We start from the raw sequence: 22,859 nt of genomic DNA, 5'->3' as shown, positions 1-22,859 counted from the left end.
TATTTTGAGGTGATTTTTTAGTATATGTGAAGTACTATATTGTTTCTGTTTTCTTAGGTTGTCTCTGAAATTTGACAATGCTGAAAATTCCAAACGTCTTGAGATAAGGTAGGTATGGATACCACTTTGGAGTTCTATAAGTTCAGTACGTCAGATTGGCTCCATATAATTTATTCATTCAACATGTAAGTACCAAGGGCCTGCTCTGTGCTAAGCAGTGACATGTGAAATGTCACAGCTACCTAATTATCCTGAAAAGCCAGTGGTGTTCCGTGATGGGATCTTATAGTCATGCTTTCTTTAGTTTTTAAAGCATCTGTAGTTTTCTCATTTAGGGACCTAAAGAACACATGAACATATGAATGTGAGAATGTGTAACCATTTTCACCTGGGCAAAGAATAAAATATATTTAAAACTCCAAGGGCTAAGGCTCTGGTTTGAAGTTACTTTCTATATGGTTCTTTACAGTGAATCACACATTATTTAATGATAATGAAAAAATGTCTGTTAGCTGAATCCCCCAGTGGACAGTCGGCACAGGCCTACGTTTTTCTATGTTTATGTATGGAAGGATATATCTGCCAAAAGTGATTTATCTAAGCAGTTGGGAACTGTTCTAAGGAAGGGGAGAGGGCAGCAATTTTAAGGGATTGCATTTTTTTCTTATAAAAATACTAGAGGCTCGGTGCACGAAATTTGTGCATGGTTATGGTCCCTAGGCCTGGCCTGTGATCAGGGCCATCTTCCCCAGCTGCCAGCAGCCGGCCCCACCCCCCGTCGCCACCCACCTCCAGTTCCCCGTTCCCCATGGGGTGATCGGTGCCTGACGGCCGGGGAAAGGGACCAAGAGGTGGTCAGTGCGCCTCATAGTGACTGGTCCATGGTTATTCTGGTCATTCTGCCATTAGGGTGAATTTGCATATTACCCTTTTATTATACAGGATAATGTTTCCCTTTCTCTAAGACCAGGCTTTCAGTGGTGGTAGCGGCTGTGTCTTCAATATTACTTACAAAACCAGCAGAATTTCTTAGGGGCAATCTTCCCAGAGCTGTGTTCTATGAGCTACTCCTGGTCTGTGAAAATGTAAGATTCCTCAGAAGAGGCATTCTGTGGTCAAACATGGTTGAGAAAGACTGCACACCATGTGCGCCTCTTGGAAATTCACAGTATAAATTTGTATATATATATATATATATATATATATATATATATATATATATATAATTCTCATCCGAGGATATGTTTTTATTGATTTTAGAGAAAGAGTAAGGGAGAGAGAGAAACATCGATGTGAGAGAGAAACACCCATCAGTTGCCTCTCATATGCAACCTAGGTATATACCCTGATCGGGATTTGAACCCACACCTTTTTGGTGTATGAGATGATGCTCCAGTCAGCTGAGCCACCCAGCCAGGGCTAAATTTGTATATGTAGGTTCTGTGAAGACAAGCTCCTTAGGAAGATTGTTGTGCTTGGTGACTTTGATTCACCTAGTGTTTACCATCTTCAACCTTGGAAAGCTCTCTCCTCAGAACACTTGTCTGCATATAATGGAGCACCAATGTTTCACTGCCCATATTGAGGTAATGCATGCCACTACCTTTCAGAGAACTTTATGAGAAAAGTAGAATCTCACAACATAGCTGAACACATATATGTATCTGTTTGATATAGAAATGAATATTTTATTCAAATCATACTACCCCCTCAAAAAAAAAAATAGCTTTCTGACTGCTTTTTTCCTGATGATAAAGATATATGGCAGACACTGTCAGTACCCCATCCATCTCCCCTTGGGTGTTTCCATTTGAGAGCACTATCGCCCACCAGCTTTACTTTCAATTGCCAATCTTTCTTTGTCTGAAAGTTTACTCTGGCCAATCAGACTCACTGCCTCCCATCCCTACCCCAGAAACCCTCAGCCAGTGACTGACAGGTGTAGAAATATCCCAGCTCCCTCACCTTCTGGTGATAACTCACAAGCATGTGTTCCTCTTTGGAGCCCGACATCCCTATAGTCATTAGGCCCATTTGCCCACGGTGGAAACTCGCTTGATAATGTGTCCTTTTGACTGCCTTCCATTCTTTTGTTATTTCTCTTCTCTCCATTCTACATGTTTTGAATGACTAAATTACCAAATTAATTTGGGATCACCTTCCAAAAATACTTCTTGTATTTATATTCTTATCTCAGGGTCTGCTTCTGTAGGAGCCCAAGCTAAGACAAGATAATAATACATGTCCATTGATAACAGAAAATATTGAGCTATAGAAAGAAGATGAAAATCATCCATAATTCAACCACAATTTATAAGCACCATTAACATTTTGATCTCTGACTTTTCAGATTTTTTTCTATGCAATCATGTATTTTTCTATGTATTTTTTATGTGAGAAAAATAATCATGGCAAATGTACATTATAATGTGTTTATGGCTGGAGAATATGAAATTCTACAATAGCTAAGAATCAGGGCTCTTGTCTTCAGATTGAATTCAATACCCAGCTTCAATACTTACTCTCTGAGTGAACTTGCACAAGTTATATATTTAACCCCTCTGTGTCTTAGATTCCTCATCTGTGAAATGAGGATAATAGTATTATCTATCTTTAGTGTTGTAGTGGAGATGAAATAAGATGTATGTGAAAAACATAGAGTGCTCAACACAAAGAGCCATTATTAATTTTTTTTCATTACTATTAATTTTGATCATTATTTCTTTAGCTAATTCTATATTGATGTCCACTTAAGTTTTTCTCAATGTTTTTAGCAATAATAAAATCAAGTGTTAATTCCAAAAACAGAAAAAAGCCAAGATTTTTGTGTTTTTCCTTTTGTAAGAATTGTATTGCTACAATTTGCTTTCATTCTCACCCAGCAGGAAGTTCTTGATCATAACCATGCGAGACTTTCTCTTTGAGCCACTTCTTCTATCTGTCAAAAGAGGGCGAGATTGCACTGTTTATAGATGATGTTCTGTGTCAGCAAATGTGAAAGTGCTTTGGGGGTAATATTGTTTTATATTCATTTTCAGATTCATTCTTACCAATTACAACAAGTTTTCCATGCAAAGCTGGTTTAGTTTGCACCGAGTTGAGATTATTTTTAATAATTCAATCCAAGCAACTTTTAATGCAACTGGCATATATGCTCCGTCAAGTTATTCCTACCACTGCCAGCTTGTCAGCAGCCAGCAGCGGTATGATGCCCTCTTGCTGCCCAGCGACATGGATGATATGTCAAGCCTGTGGGAGGTCACTTTCATTGATTTCCAGGTAATAAACTATTATACATGCTCCTGTGTGTTTGGTGCCAGAGAAACTCAGTATTTGTTTGAAAACACATGACAGAAACATAGGTGTTCAAGGGAAAAAGAGGAGTGGATACGTTTAAAATAGTATTTCTTTTTCTTTATCCTCTAAGTCTAAGGTGTGAAATGGAGTAGGATAGTCTTTCCTCTCCCTGCATACTCCCCATCCCTCTTGATTTTACATTCAGGTTTATCCATTCACTAACAGATTATCAGGGAGGAATGCCAGCAATCTAAGCCCCAGTGAGGCTGTGGCCCGAAGCCCAGTCACTGACACTTCCTGGAGTGAGAAACCCTTCTAGGGAGAGGAATTATCGGACAATTATTTTATTTCCTTCAGGGAGTGGAGCAGTGATCCTATCAGGGCAGATAAGAAGTATATCTGTAGCGTGAGTGACAGCTTTGGCAGTTAGCTTAGGAATGGAGCTGTCAGCCAGGGAGTCAAAAATATCTTAGAGATCCTCTTGAAAGTATTTGGGGAAAGGCATGGGGGCATAAGAGGTTCCTTTTCACCACCAGGATCTCAGGCTCAGAGACATCTGTCAAGTTCTTTGTCCTGTTTACCTGTGAAAAGAGCTTTAACTTGTTCGTGCAACTCACTGAAATAGCAGGCAGGGTTGTCCCTTTTATGGGCATTTTCCAATCTTTCACATATATATTTACCCCCTCACCCCCGCTTGGGAAGGTGTGGTGTTGATGAGAGGCGATTTGGCATAGGTAAGGAGCTTGCATTTTGGAGCCTGACAGTCCTGGTTTCCAATTACTTCTCAGCCACCTGGGCAAGTTACTTCACCTTCTCAATTTCAGATCTGTCTTTATGGATGTAAAGAATTCATGGCCTTATATATGTTGCAACACCAGGACCATGTCAGGCGTGGATTAACAATACTACTTATGAGTCCCATCTGGTGTCAGCCTGTTGCAGTTATTTTTCCAATGAGGTGACTGTAGTACTGATTTACATCATTTTTCAAAATGAGATAACTGGTAAATGGTAGAGACAGAATTTGAATTCTGGACTGTTTGGCTTAAAGACACTTTAGTACATATTAAACATATATTTAATCTATTATATATATATATATATATATATATATATATATATATATATACACACACACACACACACATATATATATTTATATTTATATATATATTTATATATATATTGTTTTAGAGGCCTAGTGCACGAAATTTGTGCACTCGAAGGGGGGGCGGTTGTCCCTCAGCCCAGCCTGAGCCCTCTCACAGTCTGGGAGTCCTTGGGGGATGTCCAACTGATGGCTTAGACCTGCTCTCCATGGGGAGTGGGCCTAAGCCATTAGTCGGACATCCTTAGTGCTGCCGGAGAGGCAGGAGAGGCTCCCACCACCGCCTCTTAGCTCACCAGCCTTGAGCCTGGCTTCTGGCTGAGCAGTGCTCCCCCTGTGGGAGCACACTGACCACCAAGGGACAGCTCATGCATTGAGCGTCTGCTCCCTGGTCGTCAATGCGCACCGTAGCAACCAGTTGTTCCACCATTCGGTCATATACTGTCTAATAAAAGAGTAATATGCAAATTGACCATCATTCCAAGACACAAGATGGCCACCCCCATGTGGTCAAAGATGGCTGCCCCCATGTGGACACAAGATGGTCGCTACAAGATGGCCTGCAGGGGAGGGCATTTGTGGGCAGTTAGGGGTGACCAGGCCAGCAGAAGAGGGCAGTTGGGGGTGACCAGGCCGGCAGAAGAGGGCAGTTGGGGGAGACCAGGCCAGCAAGGGAGGGCAGTTGAGGGGGGACCAGGACTGCAGGGGAGGTCAGTTGGGCGGGACCAGGCTAGCAGGGGAGGGCAGTTGGGGCAGGACCAGGCCTGCAGGGGAGGACAGTTGGGGGGGACCAGGCCTGCAGGGGAGGGCAGTTTGGGGGGACCAGGCTAGCAGGGGAGGGCAGTTTGGGGGGAACCAGGCCTGCATGGGAGGGTAGTTGGGGGGGACCAGGCCTGCAGGGGAGGACAGTTGGGGGGAACCCAGGACTGCAGGGGAGGGCAGTTGGGGCGGGACCAGGCCTGCAGGGGAGGACAGTTGGGGGCAACCAGGCCTGCAGGGGGGAGGACAGTTAGGGGCGACTAGACTGGCAGGGGAGGGCAATTAGGGGTGACCAGTCTGGCAGGGGAGGGTAGTTAGGGGCAATCAGGCCGGCCGGGGAGCAGTTAGGCGTCGATCAGGCTGGCAGGGGAGTGGTTAGGGGGTGATCAGGCTAGTAGGCAGAAGTGGTTAGGGGCAATCAGGCAGAAGCAGGTGAGCAGTTGGGAGCCAGCAGTCCTGCACTGGGATCGGCCTAAACGGGTGGTCGGACATCCCTCGAAGGGTCCCAGATTATTGGAGAGGGTGCAGGCTGGACTGAGATACACCCCCCACCCTGTGCATGAATTTCGTGCACCGGGCCTCTAATATATATATCTTGCCCCTTTAAAAGAGAAGCAGGCAGAAAGGGCAATGAGGCAGTAATAATGAAATCAAGGCATAACTCACACACAGTTTCATCTAATTAGAACAGAGGAAGTGACTGATGTTTACAAAAATATATTTTTATTGATTTCAGAGAGGAAGGGAGATTGAGAGAGAGATAGAAACATTAATGTTGAGAGAAAATCATTGATTGGCTGCCTCCTATATGCCCACACTGGTGATTGAGCCCACAACCCGGGCATGTGCCCTGGCTGGATATCAAATCGAACCATGACCTCCTGGTTCATAAGTCGATTCTCAACCACTGAGCCACACCAACTGGGAAGAAGTGACTGATTTATGCCTCCACCTTGTTCCAGAAATGACTTAAGGTGACTCATACACATACTATAATAAAAATAACTTTGCAAAATAGGGAAAGACATGAAGGTTAAGAAAACCAAAGGAAGAAAAGATCAGTTAGATCTGGTGAGGCTGGTACATAAAACCACAAGACCATCTGTGTACCCTGGCTGGAGGTGGCTCAGTCATTTGGCTCTGAAGTTTTGGCCAGAGTAAGAAAGATTCATCCAGTTACATGCTCGTGGGGTCCATAAGACTACTGAAAATGTGTGTGTGAGGAGTATGTCCATCCCTGGTGCTGTGCAATAGGTGCCAACATTTTGGACAGCAGCCTTAGTGTGAACACAGCAATCTCCCGTCCAGAAAATGGATGGAGAACATATATTTCAGGCAGTCTCTGTAGATACTGTTTGATTCAACAAAGTCTTGTTAAGAATGACATGGCAGTCAGTGTGAGGACATTCTCTTTGGCTAGAGTTGCAGCATCAATGATTCCATCATTTGTAATTGAGGAGCTTGACTCTTCAGGCCCTGAGCTGGAGACTGGGCCACTTTACCTCTTCATAGAGGGGGCAGGCCAAGGGTCGCAGAAGCCGGGCCAAAACTCTCCTTCAGAAGCTGTTTTGAATTCAGTCTAGAACACAGACAATTGGATGAGCAAGGCCCCTAAGGTCTGTGGCATGATGAGTGGCTACAAGCACTTTAGCATGTAAAATGCTACCGTGCCCACTTACATCATAAAAACGAATTCTCAGTAAAGCACTCATGGATAATTCAATTTCCTGACGTACTTCTTTAAAATTAACTAGGTGACTGAGTGAAGTGACACAGTGTAGCGTTACATTCGAGAAGCCAGCTACGTGTGGGGCTGCCTTCCACAAAAGATTGCTCCCTTCAGAGTAGTTACTCTGCAGCCTTGTTTCTTTCATTGTGATAGTTTTTGGATGTCAAGGCCAGTTGTTGATTTGAGCTCTCCTTGTTCCAACTAATTAAACCACTTCATTGTGCATATGGGAAAGCTTTCCTTTCTATTCTCTGGGCAGGATGCAAGGAAGGACTGCTATACAGCTCTTCCAGAAACAGTACCAAGTCGGTAGGGCACAACAAATAAAGAGGGAGAGGGAGAAGAGACAGACCACACCAGGAGTTATAGGGTAGTGACTCTGAAGCCAGACTGCCTCGGTTTGAATTATAGCTTTACTATACTTAATGCTGTGTGACTCTGGGCAAGTTACTTAACTTTTCTGTGCCTCAGTTTCCTCATCCATAAAATAGGACTAGAATAATAATATACTCACAAGCTCCTGTAAATATTGAGTTAAGGCAGCATTAAACCTTCAATAACTGTTAGCTTTTATTATTTTCTACTAGCGTTCCTGTTGCAGGAAAAATCCTGCAATAGGGTTTCCTGCTGCACTCTACCCCGCCCCGCCTTCTCTGCCAGCCCCCCTGCTTTTCTCCCTTCTCTGCCAGCCCACCCGCTCTCCTTCCTTCGCCCCTGGCCCCGCCTCCGCTCCTCCCTTCTCTCCTGCCCTGCCTTCTCCACCAGCCTGCCTGCTTTTCTCCCTTTTCTGCCAGCCCGCCCGCTCTCCTTCCTTCACCCCCGGCCCCGCCTCCGCTCCTCCCTTCTCCTCCCCCCGGCTTGCTTGCTTCTCCACAGCTTTGCTCCCTTCTGCAGCTCTTGGCTTCTTTCTACGCTGTCTTGATATGCAAATTAGCCGCCATATTTGTTGGGATAATTTGCATACTCTTCCTGATTGGTTGGTGGGCGTGGCTTGGCTGGTGGGCGTGGCTTGGGCATAGCGAAGGTGCAGTCAATTTGCATATTTGTCTATTATTAGGTAGGATGTTTTACATCATTGGGAATCATGTTCCCTTAAAAGAGTCTTCCTGTCTAATTTCTGTCAACAGAATCAAAGGTAGACGAACTAAGTCTTAAAATTCTTTGGGAAATTTATACTAAAACAAAATTTTGAGTGTGTTTGAATTTTAGAGACACTACAGCAGTTGTGGTTTTAGGTGAATGAGAACATGTCTAAGAGTCTGATTAAAAGAAGTTTTATTTTAGATCCTTGGAATAAAGGTTTTATTTCAGAGCCTTGAATTTCATGAGCTTCTTATTTATGGCAGTCATACATCCTAGAGGAGTTTCTGGGTCAGTCTTGATTTAAAAGTCAGTTTCACTGCCCTGTAAGCACACTCACACTTGTTAGATCACGGGCTTAAGTTATTTCATAAATATGGCACAGTATCTTAAATTTGGCTAATGAAGGGGTACAGAACCCCAGCCTGACTGGGAAATATATCTTAGGAGAAAATTTGTCATTTCAGCTCTTCTCTTTCTTTTTCTTTTCTTTTTTTCAATGTATTTTTATTGATTTCAGAGAGGAAGGGAGGGAGATAGAGACAGAAACATCAATGATGAGAGAGAATCATTGATCAGCTGCCTCCTACATGACCCCTACTGGGGATCGAGCCTGCAATCCAGGCTTGTGCCCTTGACCAGAATCGAACCCGGAAACTTTCAGTCCACAGGCTGATGCTCTACCCATTGAGCCAAACCAGCTGGGGTGTCTTCTCTTTCTCCTGACAGATCCAAGGCTTTACCATCAATGGGGCACAGTTTGCCAAGGCCCGAGACTGTGCCTCTTCCTTCTCACCAGCTATTCTGATTGGCCTGGCCATGTCCTTGATCCTGCTGCTGGTTCTGGCCTACACCCTACACATGCTCATCTACCTGCGGCATCTGGACAGGCACTACGATTTCATCACGTCTCCAGCCCACTTCCCCCAGCTGAAAGCTCGAGATGCAGCAGAAGAGAAGGAGCTGCTGAGGAGCCAGGGAGTTGAAAGCTATGAACTGAGAACCCAACAGATCTGCAAAATGTACGTGTAGTAGCCCAGGCATTCTCTCCTACGAAGTCCACAGTGGGGTTAGAAAGGAGTTGTTTGTATTCTGTGTTGTTGGACTTCTGATGCATGGTTTTCACCAAATGGCTTGATTTTTAAAAAAGGAAATACATGTAAAAAATACGTAAGTATCCATTCACCTACTGAGGTAGACTTGGGGCAATGAAAAGGAATTGTCAGGAATCCCACAAAGATAAATAGGATGGTTCATTGCCCCAAAGCTACCTTGAAGGCAAGCTACCTTGAAGTTAGGGAGATGAAAAAAACACACCAATGCAATATAAAGAAGGGAAAACACTTGTTCCTTCTTGCCTGTGCCAGTTTGGATGTAATAAGTGTAGAAATAATAAATCCAAGGTTATCTGGAAGATCTGAATTTAAAATACTTTGTAACATAGTTTGCATTTTTCATAAATTATGTCACAATTTTGTTTTAAAAACGAATCTTTTTTTCTCATTCATAGAACTGTTTAGGGGGACTCCTGTCAGTATAGTAGAACACTTTATTCAAGGGTTTTCTTTCTTTTTTATTTTTTTAAAAAGAAACTGAACTTTAAAAAATATATGTATTTTTATTGATTTCAGAGAGGAAGGGAGAGGGAAAGAGAAACATCTGTGATAAGAAATAATCATTGATCAGCTGCCTCCTGCATGCCCCCTACTGGGGATCAAGCCCACACACAACTTGGGCATGTGCCCTGAACAGGAATCAAACCATGACCTCCTGGTTCATAGGTCGATTCTCAGCCACTGAGTCACACCAGCTGGGCTCAAGGGTTTTCTTGTTATTTATTTTCAATTCAGAGGAAGCCCAGTTCAATCTGTGAAGTAGGGGTAGTAATCATGGTAGCATTTTTACCTTTTCTATCTGGTTGTGATGTGAAGGTTCACCCTACTTGTCTGATTTAGACCTCCATTAGCTCCCCTAGGTGCCACTTGAAACAAACAACTGAGCTAAGTAAGAACAGTGTGTTTGCTATGCAAACACAGCTTCAAGGCAAATCCCCTGAACCCACTTCCAATGAGATAGTATCCCCTAAACTCTTCTTTAATAGGAAATCTGTTGCCACCACCAATCTTCTGTCTCCCATTTTCTTCCACATGGATTTCCCCATAATCTTTTTCAGCTCTTAGCAGATACTGGAGACTGGCTCACTCTGCATCTTCACCAAAACCTCTCTAATATGCCTTCTGTGTTAAAGAGATCTTAAGTATAAAAGGTATATTGCATTTCCCTAACGAGGTTTTTGTACATGACCTTGGTACAACTGATACCTTTGCACAAAACTTAGAATGCAGATAGGAACAACATGGGTTAGGGCGGGGGAGCTGGGGAGGAAGTGGGTTGGGGCAGGGGGAGGTGTCAGCCACAGGGAAATTGGATCTTCCAGGCAGTTGTGTGGATGTGTAATCTAGTCTCAAGTAGCAAATGACAATGACTATGGGATTTCTGATAGAACAGTCTCATGTTGGACTTTTTTTCTGGTTGCATTCTTGGTTATGAATATAAGTTTGGTTCCAGCTCTCTCAGAATTCTGTAAGCTCCTAAAACTGTGTGGTGAATTCCTTTCTGTTTTAATACCTGTAGTAGATTGTGTAGTCTACAACTAAGAGTCTTGATTTATGTACTTATTAGTACAAAAGATGATTGTAGGGAACAGACCTTCAAGAAAATGGGAATCTAGGATTATCTGACTCTGTTTGACTTAAACCCAGTGAGGATTATGTTAGCATTAGAGAATAGAAAATTGATAGCCAATGCCATTCCTTAATGAAATAGATTTGCTCCGTGGTCACCTTGATGGTCCAGTGGTGGTACAGATAGCTGCTGTGTTAGGCTATAGGTCCATGAAGAGTAAACATAATTTACTATTCAAACGGGGTCACTTTTGAAAGTGAAAGGGAGTGTCAACAATTGCAAGATAAGATACATAAACAGGATGGTGCCACACAAATTGGGATATAGAGTCACCCCAGGTATGGGTGATACCCTGAGGGAAGGCTGGCTCTTTCTATCTGGGCTGGAAGGCTTACAGAAAGAAAATAATAGCTCAGGATTTTAAATTTGCAGCTCAAGGCATGGTGAAACATCTAGGGAGTTTCTGTGACTGATTTACAAGGACCTCTTATCTCTTGTCAAGGGGCTGATAGTTGAAAATCAGACCGAGGTCTGATCCTGCAAATTGGTAAACTGCATTGCAGGTAGAATTCATAGCTTGCCAGGGCTCTTATATGAACACGAGAGCATTGATTACAAAAGAGAGAAACCTTGAAATAGGAATGGTAACTTTGGGGAGAATTTAGATGACTTTAAGGAGGCTTAACCTCCAAACTCCACTGAGGTTTTCTTGCTAGCAGAAGTAACCCCGGAGAGAAGAGTCTATTCCCGCCTTGCTTGAAAACTCTGTGAAGGGCCTCACCAGAGGTAGTTACTTGGTTAGTATGTGCCATTTTTCTTCAATGCCTCTAGGCAAGTAGAGTCATGTTCTAGCACATCCCAGGGAACCAATTGCAAAGTCAAATCCGAGAAAATAAAATTGCAAGGGTTTGCTAATTTATGCAGCAAAAGACTTGGGGGAATATATGTGGGAATGGATTCGAAAGGTGCAAACTCAGAGAGTGAGGTGTATAATTTTAGATTGGGCTGACTTTTTTTGAGAATGTTTTTCTTACTAGATTTTGGAATAAATGTGCTGATTTGAACAACTGGGGATACTTTTAACAATTTTTTTCAGTTAGTTGATTAAAATTTGGACCCAACAGTGGCATACACTAAATGAAGTTGATACCAGAAATCCCTTGGCATGATATAGAGAAATAAAAGAAATTTAATAACTTAGCAAATTGGGATGTAGGAATAAATTTATCATGCTCTCCCCTACATAATTATTTTCCTCTGTGAAGGCCCAGAAGACATTCCTTTTGTCATTGCACTGTGAAATACATTGGGAACATAGTATCGGCATTTTTGAAGCACTGTAGTGGCTGCCTCTGTGAGCTATAGGGGAAGGTAGGAGATACTATCCTTGAAGTGGAATTCTTAGTCTCAGTGGGGATGCTAGGATTCTGGAATGGCAGAGGTCAAGTAGCAGCCAGCAACCTTAAAGGGCTGAAGGGCAGGAGTGTTAATCAGATTATATTATGTTTATTAATGGTAAAATAATTTATGAAAAATCCACTGAAGTGCTCCTCCTCCTCCTCCTCCTCCTCTTCCTTCTCCTCCTCCTCCTTCTCCTTTCTCCTCCTTACTCCCTTCTTCCTTCTTCCTTCTTCTTCATTCTCCTCTTTCTTCCTCCCCCCCTCCTCCTTCTCCTTCTCCTCCTGCTCCTTATTCTTCTTCATTATCACCATCATCTAATTCTGGTTTAAAAAAACCTTATGGAGCCATCATAGTGTCTTCCTAGAGCTGAGACTGCTTGTAACTCAAACTCCTTGAATGAAATAGAGACCTCTTAAAAAAGGGCTTATGGTCTTCATATCTAATGTTGAGCAATCTCATAAACAGTTTTATACTTGTCAATTGGTTTCTATATTTTTACAGTACTTATTGTGCGTTCTGATCTTCGGTAAAGAATTTACACTGTTCCCATGGATACCTTTATTATCAACCCAAAAGATATGTGATTATTGCCCTGAAATTGTTATTACAGGAGAATAGCCTGAGAGATATCTGTCTTCCTGGGATATCTGGAACAATATGGCAAAGAAAGTGATGTTTGATATGAGTAGGAGTTGACCAGGTAGGTAATATGGAGAAGGACAAACATAGCAAAAGGAAACATATATGTAAATACTGGACTTTACCATGTGCAGAGAACTATGCAATACATGTATGTGGGTAGGCACACATAATCTATTTAGAGGAATGAAGAGAGGGAACAGATGATTCCAATTCTGTTTAGCACTCAACTAAAGAATTAGAATCTTGACTGTAGGTAATGGTGAGGCCCCCAAGAGAATTTTAAGCAAGATAAATTACATGGTGTGTAAGTGTGTATAGAATAAGACAGAAATGCCAATCAGGATATTATTGCAACAGTTGGGACAAAAAATGATGGGACCTAAACTAAGACAATGGGGTGGGAAGAAAGAGCTACAAGAGGTGTGTAGGAGGTTGGTTCAATAAGACTTGGCAAACATTGGCAAAACACAAATGACTGGTAGGTATCTTATGTGGGGTGCTGGGTGGATGGTGATGCCAGTCTCTATAATCAGGGAGAAAGGGATGAGACGAATGGGAGTTGGGAGATTCCTGTAGGCAGGTCCTATAGTAGAGGTCCAAGTATGCACCATATGTGTATAGAAAGGTCTTGACTAGAAAATTGGAAATGTAGCCGAAGCTGTCACCCACATACCTTTACCATTTCAGTGTATCCTGGTGGCCCTTTTTCCATTGCCAATAACTGCCCTCAGAGCAGCTCTACCTGTGTTCATGGAAGGTTAGAAGCACTGAAGAATTAATGCCCCCCTGGGAGTAGTCTTCATCCAGTGACTCTTAGAAGTTGTGTATAAATACTCCAGTCATTTCCCCCTTGACTGAGATCATTCTGGAGTGTCTTTTACACCATTTCCTGGAGTTCCCAGCAAGACTAAGCTTTTGCCCATTGTGATATCTTGCTTGATAATGTTCACTTTATTGATTCCCTTCTCTGCCCTGTTTTACTTCCCTGCTTTCCCAATGATATTTCCTGGTGTCACCTCCAAAATAAAGGAGTTGTATGCAAATTATTTTCTCAGGAGCTCAAATTAAGTCAAGCACTGTTGTCTTCATGTCTGATGTAAAACTTGAAGTCTACATAGAAGGCAACTTGGAGGGGAAGATGGATGTAAAGTGGGGGAGAGTAAGGATGGGCTAGAATTCATAAAGAGGAGTTGGGACCATGAGAAATAACTGGGACCTGTATCAGTGTTCACTGCCTTCACCCTTGATAAAGTAGTGCTCTTTGTAACAAAGCTGAATAGATGGCCCAGGAATTGAAGATGTTGAAGGAGGATCTGGGAGAAGATATGGCAGCTGTAGGCCTGGGTGTTGCTAGGTGCCAGGAAGATGAGTTAGCAGATAATGATAATGTGCTTGAGCTACAAATGCACCTGGCTCTACCTTTTTTAAAAAACAACAACACTTTATTGTTGAGTTTATTACAGATGTCCCTCTTCCCCCCACCCCATAGCTTCCTTCCACCCAGTTCCCACCCTGCCCCAGGCCCTTGCCACTCTATTATCTGTGTCCATAGGTAATGCATACATGCATATAAGATCCTTGATCTCTTCCCGCCCCCTTTCCCCACACACACACACCCCTTCCTTCTGAGCATCATCAGTCTGTTCCATTTCCATGCCCCTGATTCTATTCAATTCACCAGTTTATTCTGTTCATCAGATTTTTTATTCATTTGATTTTTAGATTCAATTGTTGATAGATGTGTATTTGTTGCCACTTTGTTGTTCATATTTTTATCTTTTTCTTCTTCTTCCTCTTCTTAAAGAATACCCTTCAGCTGGTTTGGTGGTGATGAACTCCTTTAGCTTTTTCTTGTCTGTGAAGGTCAAGAAAGCTCTTTAACTGACCTTCAATTCTAAATGATAGTTTTGCTGGGTAGAGTAATCTTGATTGTAGGTTTTTGCTAGTCATCACTTTGAATATTTCTTGCCACTCCTTTCTGGCCTGCATAGTTTCTGTTGAGAAATCAGCTGACAGTCGTATGGGCACTCCCTTGTAGGCAACTAACTGTTTTTCTCTTGCTGCTTTTAATATTCTCTCTTTGTCTTTTGCCCTTGGCATTTTAAGTATGATGTGTCTTGGTGTGGTCCTCTTTGGGTTCTTCTTGTTTGGGGTTCTCTTACAAGTGCTTCCTGGACTTGTAAGTCTATTTCTTTCACCAGGTAGGAGAAGTTTTCTGTCATTATTTCTTCAAATAGATTTTCAATATCTTGCTCTCTTCTGGCACCCCCTTAATTAGGATGTTGATATGATTGAAGCTGTCCCAGAGGCTCCTTACACTATCTTCATATTTTTGGATTCTTTTTTCTTTTTGCTCTTCTGGTTGGGTGTTTTTTGCTTCTTCATATTTCAAATCGTTGATTTGATTCTCAGGATTCTCTAGTCTACTGTTAAATCCCTATATACTATTATTTATTTCAGTCAGTGTATGCTTAATTTCTGATTGGTCCTTTTCCTTTTATTTATTTATTTTTTTGGCATTCTCACTAAGATCCTTGAAAATCTCACTAAGTCCCTTGGAGGTTTCTAGAAGATTCTTGAGTAACCTTATAACTGTGGTTTTGAATTCTATATCCAGTAGTTTGCTTTCTCCCATTTCTTTCATTTGTGACATGTTTCTTTGTTTTCGCATTTTGGCTGCTTCCCTGTGCTTGTTTTTATGTATTGGGTAGAACTGCTAAGTCTCCTTGAGTTGATAGAGTAGACTTGTGTAGTAGGTGTCCTATAGGGCCCAGTGGCTCAGCCTTCGCAATCACCTGAGGTGGACACTCTAGGTGCACCCCTTTGTGGGCTGTGTGCACAGTCTTTTTAAAAAAAATATATTTTTATTGATTTCAGAGAGGAAGGGAGATGAAGAGGGAGAAATAGAAACATCAATGATGAGAGGGAATCATTGATTGGCTGCCTCCTGCATGCCCCCCACTGGGATTGTGCCCACAACTCAGGCATGTGCTCTTGACTGGAATTGAACCTGAGACCCTTCCCATAAGCCAAACCAGCTAGGGCTGTGTGCACAGTTTTGTTGTAGTTGAGCCTTGATTGCTGTTGGTTGTCACCTGGAGGATTTGACCTCTAGGCCAATTGGCTGTGGGTACCAGCTGCGACTACAGTGGAGAGCTACTGTGCAGGAGACACCCATATGGAGCAGGACTTGCTTCAGTGGGGCTTCGGTGCTCACTGAGTCGGCCCCTTGAGTGTGTTGCTTATGGAGTGTAGAGTTGTAATCTGGTATGGTCTGACACTGACCACCAGGTATACTGGCTCTTGGGTCTCCAGGGAGGTGCAGAGTCAGCCACTGCCTGGGGTCACCCAGCAGGAGCTACGGAGAGATCTGCAGATTCCTCCTCTTTGTATCAGGTTTGGAAGTGCCCAGAGGAGGCCCAGCTGTGAAGCAAGGCAGGCTGGTGCTGGGTCTTGGGCCTTTTATTGATAGGTTTGGGGGTCCCTGACCCAGCTGCAGCTTGTTTGATTTTAGCCTGAGCATGGACAGGCCTTTCATATGCAAAAGCTGCTGTGCACAGCTTGGGTGGGTTATAAATTGGGTAGGGTGGGGTCTCAGGGAATCACCAGGGCTGAGCAAACAGAAATGCCTGCCAGTCAGTCAGCCCTGCAACCCAGGAGTTCCCAGAACAGTGACCTCTGTGAGCACCTCCATCTGGAAGAAAGCCGCCCGCCCCCCCCCCCCCCCCCGCCCCCCAGAGTTCCTGTCCCGATGCCAGACAGTCATTTCTCCTCGTATGGGTCTGGGTCCCTCAGAGCCTCGCCCAGCACTGGAGCTCAGAAGAAGTGGGAGTTTGCAAGTTCAGTTCCTGTTGCCGGCCTTTTAAGAGGAGCAGCTGGGTGTCCAGCAGTCTGTGTGTCACTGAGCCCCAATCTCCGCTGGTTTTTACAGCCCGTAGTTCTTACTGCCGATGGGGCTTCTTTTCCCAGCTCTGGGACCCTGGGCTGGGGGTCTGGTGTGGGGCTGGGACCTCTTGCTCCTCTGGGCGGCCTCTGTAGAGATGATCTCTCTCCCGATTAACAAAGCAGCACAACTGGGTGCCTGACCTACCTATTCTGCGCCTCTGCACCTCCTACCAGTCTCTGGGTGCTTTCTTCTTTACTTCTTTAGTTGTGGGATTTCCATTCAGCCAGCTTTCCAGCAGTTCTGGATGATGGTGGTTCTGTATTTTAGTTGTAATTTTGATGTGGTTGTGGGAGGCAGCAGTACAGGCGTTTGCCATCTTGGTTCTCCACTCTGACTCTACCTTTTGAAGGTTAAAAACGAGATGGCTGCTGCTTTACTTCCACCTAAATCTCATGCAGATAGATTTCTTAAACATGGTGCACCGTAACCAGAAACATACAGGGAAGTGAATCAGCCCATCTTTTGGACATATTCCAAAGTCACCATAGCCTACTCATTGTCAACTTGGCACCCTGAAAAACTATACTATTTTAAAAATAAACATTATAACAAAGTTATACTTCTGCCTAACTACAATGTGTACAACTGAAAATATTCTAACCCTTTCTCCAAAGTGAATACTAATTTGTATTTTTGGTCATATTCATTCTTCTTGTAGGTTATTCAGCCTCCTACTTTGATATTCTGTTAACTTATACTATGATATAAGGTTAACAACTACTACACTTATGTTGGATGGTAGGGGAATGGGAGAGAGGAAGAAAATAAAGATTTTATATATATTGTGTTCATATCAAAATAAGGAAGAAATACTTATAACTGCCATACTCCTCATCTCTGCAATTAGTCACGTGATGTAGCTGGCATTTATAATTGCCTTTTTCTACTAGTTGGAGTACCTTGACTGTGGGTAACCTAAACATTTATTCCTGAGGTTTCTGGGCTATTACATTTTGTCTGAATTGACTTGTTGCGGTTTTCCATTGACTTTGGCCATAGAATAGGGAAGTACTAACAGGCACCCAGGGGTCCTCTCTGTCCTCATTGTGCAGTGGCAATCCCATCACCAGGACAAATGAAGTGAATCCAGAGTTTTCACTCTATTGGCATTTGGACTAGATCATTCTTTGTTGTAGGAGGGGCTGTCTTATGCATTGTAAGATGTTTAGCAGTGTCCTTGGCCTCTACCCGCAAGGTGCTAGTAGTGCTCTCCTGCAGTTGTGACAACCAAAAATGTTTCCAGATATTGCAAATGTCCTCTGGATAAAATTGCCCCCAGTTGGAAGCCACTGGAGTCACCCCTGTCTTTGCCAGTAAGTCCATAGACATATGGACCCAAAAATGGCTGTGTGGCAGTCTCAACTTCCAGTTCAGTGGAATCATTGATTTCTCTCCTGGTGAAAGCATTCCTCTCTTGGGAACTAAGACCTTCAAGCCAACTGAGCCAAAAGTTACAGGACTGGAAAGTAAAAACTGTGTTATCCAAGGAATGGCAGCTGAGATTGCACACAAAAGGGATACTTTGTTTTTTACTTTGGTTTTCTTTTTTCATCACAGCTTCATTGAGATATAGTTGACATATAACAATTTGTAAGTTTAAGGTGTACAGCATGTTGATTTGATATACTTATATATTGCAAAATAATCACCACCATAGCATTAGCTAATACTTCCATCATGTTGCACAATTACCATTTATTTTTTGTGGTGAGAACATTTAAGATGTAATCACTTAGCAGCTTATAAGTATATAATTCAGTATTATTAGCTATAATGAACACATTAGAACACCAAAACTTATTCATCTTATAACTGGACATTTATTGTTAAAAGAGATAACTTTTAATTTGCCATTTGCATCATCTCATATGCTTGCAATGCTGTTCTTTGGATGGAGTCTTCTCTTAGACTATTAAAACTAGCTGCCTCTGTTTTCCAGCTTTTAGACTCTAGTGTTGCAAACTCTGTCAGCCCATTGTTCAGCCTAGTGAGCCCATGACCTGGGTTTGATCCTTTGGTTCTCTGTATCCTATGACTGTATATGACAGGAGGTAAACAGTAGGGAAATGGGAAATAGCCCTTTTCTTGGGTCTTACAGCAGGGATAGACTAAGCCACGATTTCACATCACTTTTTAAAAATATACATATTTTTATTGATTTCAGAGAGGAAGGGAAAGGGAGAGAGAGATAGAAACATCAATGATGAGAGAACCATTGATTGGCTGCATCCTGCACACTCCCCACTAGGGATCAAGCCCACAACCGGGCATGTGCCCTGACCAGGAATCGAACCATGACCTCCTGCTTCATAGATCGTCACTCAACCACTGAGCCATGCCAGCCAGGCCACATCACTTTTATTAATAGACTCTACCCTGGAGCTGAGAGGCCACCTATGGTAGATTATTTATAAAATGGCCACTATTATTCCTCTATTTCTACCTATATCCCTTGTGATGTAACTTCAAAGTTGCTCCCCTTCAGAGGTGAAGTATATTTCCCCAGCATCTGAATCTGGGCTGGCCTGATGATTTGCTTTGGCCAGTAACACCCAGAAGTGATTCCTGGCAGATTCTGAGCCTAAGAATCCACCTGTTCTCCTGGAACACCTCTCAGCTGCCAAGTAAACAATTATGGGGGCAGAGCCTACTAGAAGATGAGAGACCACCTGGAGGAGAGATATCCATCTGGGCTGAGGTTATTCTAGGTCCGTCAGCTCCAGCTGGCCCAGCAGCTGTCCACAGATGTGTACCAGTAAGTCAGCCTAGCTTCAACCCGAAGAACTGCCAACTAATGAAAGTCTAATTGCCCACATGCAGAATTATGAGCTAAAAAATGGTTCTTTTGAGGTACTATGTCTTGGAGTGGTTTTTTCTGAAGCCAAAACTTACGGATATGTCATCAAAGTTAGAAGCATTTCTAAATTAGAAGTTACATCTACTTCTGAGTTATCACATCTGTCAGTTAAGAAGAAAGAAAGAGCAAAAGATATACCATATATGAAAGAGAAGAGATATAAAAGAAGGACTATAAAGTCAAGTAGCTATTACTCTCAGCCAGTTCTGGCCATAATCCAATTTCTTCTTCCACTATCTAGACCACTTAAAATTTAGCAGAAGTCCATTATTTACAAAACTCAGAAATTTCCCACATTGGGGTATCTCCTGGATTCCAAGACCCAGCTAGGTCATCGTCTTTTTTTAAAAATCCTCACCCAAGGATATTTTCCTATTGATTTTTAGCGAGAGAGGGAAAGAGAGAGACCAACATCGAAACATAGATGTGAGAGAAACACATCGATTGGTTGCCTCCTCGATTGGTTGCCTCCTGCACGAGCCCCGACCAGGGCCCAGGCTGGGAAGGAGCCTTCAACCAAGGTACATGCCCTTGACCAGAATCGAACCTGGCACTCTTTGGTCCGCAGGCCGATACTCTATCCACTGAGCCAAACTGGCGAAGGCCCAGCTAGGTCTTCTTGAATGACTGGCCCAGGAACTGGAATGTAGTCTGGAAGCAAAGGAGATGTTTTCTCTGCCTTGTTCTTTCAATCTCTTTCTCTTTGGTAGATCTCTCATCACTTGAGCATGTTGGCTTCACTGTTTCTCTCTTCAGTTCTCTGCTTGCACATAGCTTTATCATGCCCAATCTAAGATAGCAGCCCCAGCCCGAAGTTTTCATGACCTTCTAGCTTATCTTGCATAAATTCAAATTCCCACTCAGAGAGAATCTGATGGTTATACTGTGGTGCAGTCAGATGTACTTGGGAAGTAATAGTCAGGGTCAATAAAAATATCCTTTTCTTGACATTGGGCAGGAATCTTTTGTAGGAACCGGAGGATTGAATTGCTCTTTTATATTTATTGATTTCAGAGAGAGGAAGGAAGAGGGAAAGAGAGAGAGAGAGAGAGAAATATCAATGATGAGAGAGAATCATTGATTGGCTGCCTCCTGTAGTCCCCGCACTGGGGAGGGAGCCAGCAGCCTGGGCATGCACCCTGACCAGGAATCAAACCATGGCCTCCTGGTTCATAGGTCAATGCTCAACCACTGAGCCACACTGATCAGGCATGAATTGCTCTTTTTAATAATACATATTTTAATAATACATATGTCTACTGCTGGCAGGAGCCACCACCCTGAGGTTCTGGAACTCCTTTTCTACCAAGTCACCAATAGGTGTTTGCCTGTGCTTTCCAGTGGAGGATCAACTTCTATATCATCCCATTGGAGGAATATGACTAAGAATGATCAGTAATTTCTTTCCCTCATCAGGCTTGGCAGGGATTGGAAATTCTTTTTTAACCAAGTGCCCTGCCTCATATGTCTTTATGGTGCTCCTGGTGTCCAAAGACTAAAGAGTTCCAGCCTCTTCATATAACCCTCATTTCCTGTGTCCATAACATTCTAGTCAGCACCTGGGTCTGCCTTCCTTTTTTAAGAGAAAAATTGTATTTTGTTTTGTCTTACAATAATCAAAGTTAGAAGGCTGCTGGTTGAGACACTCTCTAGGGGCAATTTATAGTTATATGGACTTTATGGACTAGAACATTTTAAAAAACAAATCAGGGCACTGACATATGGTTACCAGGTCTATACAGGTAACCATATGTCATTAATAATAAATAACAATACAAGAATAAACTGTGTTTCATGTACTCACACTGTAAAGCTACTTTTGCCACACACTGTATATTCCCACATAAGGCCATTGGAAGTTCACATATCCAATCATCATCATTTAATATTAGATTGAAACCTAGGAAATGGACATTTTTGTAGCAGTTGAATAGTGGCATTTTCCTGTGGCTCAGTGTACTATATTAAGGAATATTTTATCTTGAGAACTATAGGAAGGATCTATTCCTACAGTGAAGGACTGGCTTTTACAATGAATTTATTTCACTTTATGAAAAATGCATAATTTTCTTGTTTCATTATGGACCATGAAAACTTAAAAATGGTCTGACACTATTTTTTTTTAAACATAGGTCTACTAAAACATATCTGTTTTAGTAGATCACTCTCTGGATCACTGTCATTCCTCAGAATACTTTTTTTCCTAGAATCTGAGATGGGGCCTGGCCTTCCTTGGTTCAAAGTCATGCTCAAAGTACAGTCATGCTCTCTGAGGCCCTTTCAGGCTGTTGTTGGGTGAATTCTTCACTTGCACCAAACTTGGGTGTTTAGGAGACATGTTTGCAGCACCCAATTCAATGTTGCATCCCCCTTTGTAAAGAACATGGTCACATTTACCAAAGGAGCTTGGTAACTTCCCATGGTTCCTTAGTGTGTGGAAATCAGTTTTTCTACCAGTCATGAGTTAAAGATGTTTCACGTTGCATTGTATGTTTTGCATAACTTTTCTATCATCTCAGACAACTGCCTCATTGCCCTCCATTTCCTACCAAATGGATCTTCATCTCTGTTACAAGTAAAATCCAGACAGATTGTATAACAAACTAGCTTTGGTTATTAAAAACATCTTTTTAGTTCTTGGCACAACTAACAAAACCACTCCTGATGAAAAGAGTGTCTCTCTCCCATATGGTTTTCAAAAGAAGTTCAATTTTCTGAATTTACTGTACATGTGAAAACAATAAACAATTTGCATTTATTTCTTTTTCTGGTAATTCAGACTTTAATTTGAGGGTTTTTAAAGAATGGATTTAGTAATTTCAACATTGTACCACTTTCTGAAATATTATTGATTCTCAGTGAAGTAAATAAGCCTTAGCCAAATGTTTCAGTTTATCTCTCTTTTTTGGTGAATCTGTAAATGCGTCAGAAAAATGTTTACTGTAATGTTAGAATGTGCATGTATTGGCATTAAAAATGTGGTTTTGTCCCTATGGGGAATCAAATAGAAGTAAAATTACAGTTAATTCCTGGTATCTGTGGTAATGGGGAACAGATTGAGTTTGTACCAATAGTATTTGAAAAATTTAGAAATTAAGCTGAACCTTGTCCTTCACTAAACCTTTTGCCAGAGATCCACAAGTAGTCCAGTTGTTCTCTCTTTTCGTGGCTCAGCCAGACTCAGGGGTAGAGAAATGGCCAGAAGGAAAGAAGGGTAGAATCAAAAGACTTATTCAAAAATCTCACGGTCATTAGATTTTTCTCAGTACGTTGACTCCAGCTCTTTAGTGGGAAAAGGAAATCACTCTGGATAGGAGCGGATGATAGTCTTCCTACCCCTTTAGTGAGGCGTCTT

The 22,859-nt window shown here is 42.4% G+C and overlaps 1 protein-coding gene across 1 annotated transcript in view; it reads left to right on the top strand.

Moving 5' to 3' along the window:
- LOC307111282 (V-type proton ATPase subunit S1-like protein) overlaps window positions 1-9,289 on the top strand; it is a 41,611-nt gene extending 32,322 nt beyond the window's left edge. The window contains exons 5-7 of the mRNA XM_079791069.1: window positions 58-108; window positions 3,039-3,279; window positions 8,703-9,289. Of these exons, the coding sequence (XP_079647195.1) occupies window positions 58-108; window positions 3,039-3,279; window positions 8,703-9,005 (595 nt within the window). The 3' untranslated portion in view covers window positions 9,006-9,289. The remainder of the gene's footprint in view (window positions 1-57; window positions 109-3,038; window positions 3,280-8,702) is intronic.
- Window positions 9,290-22,859: the final 13,570 nt, after the last annotated feature.

Source organism: Cnephaeus nilssonii, assembly GCF_951640355.1.
Source record: "Cnephaeus nilssonii genome assembly, chromosome: 2".
Lineage (NCBI taxonomy): Eukaryota > Metazoa > Chordata > Mammalia > Chiroptera > Vespertilionidae > Cnephaeus > Cnephaeus nilssonii.
The sequence above is the reverse complement of the archived record's forward strand: the minus strand, read 5'-3'. Positions and strand labels throughout refer to the sequence as shown.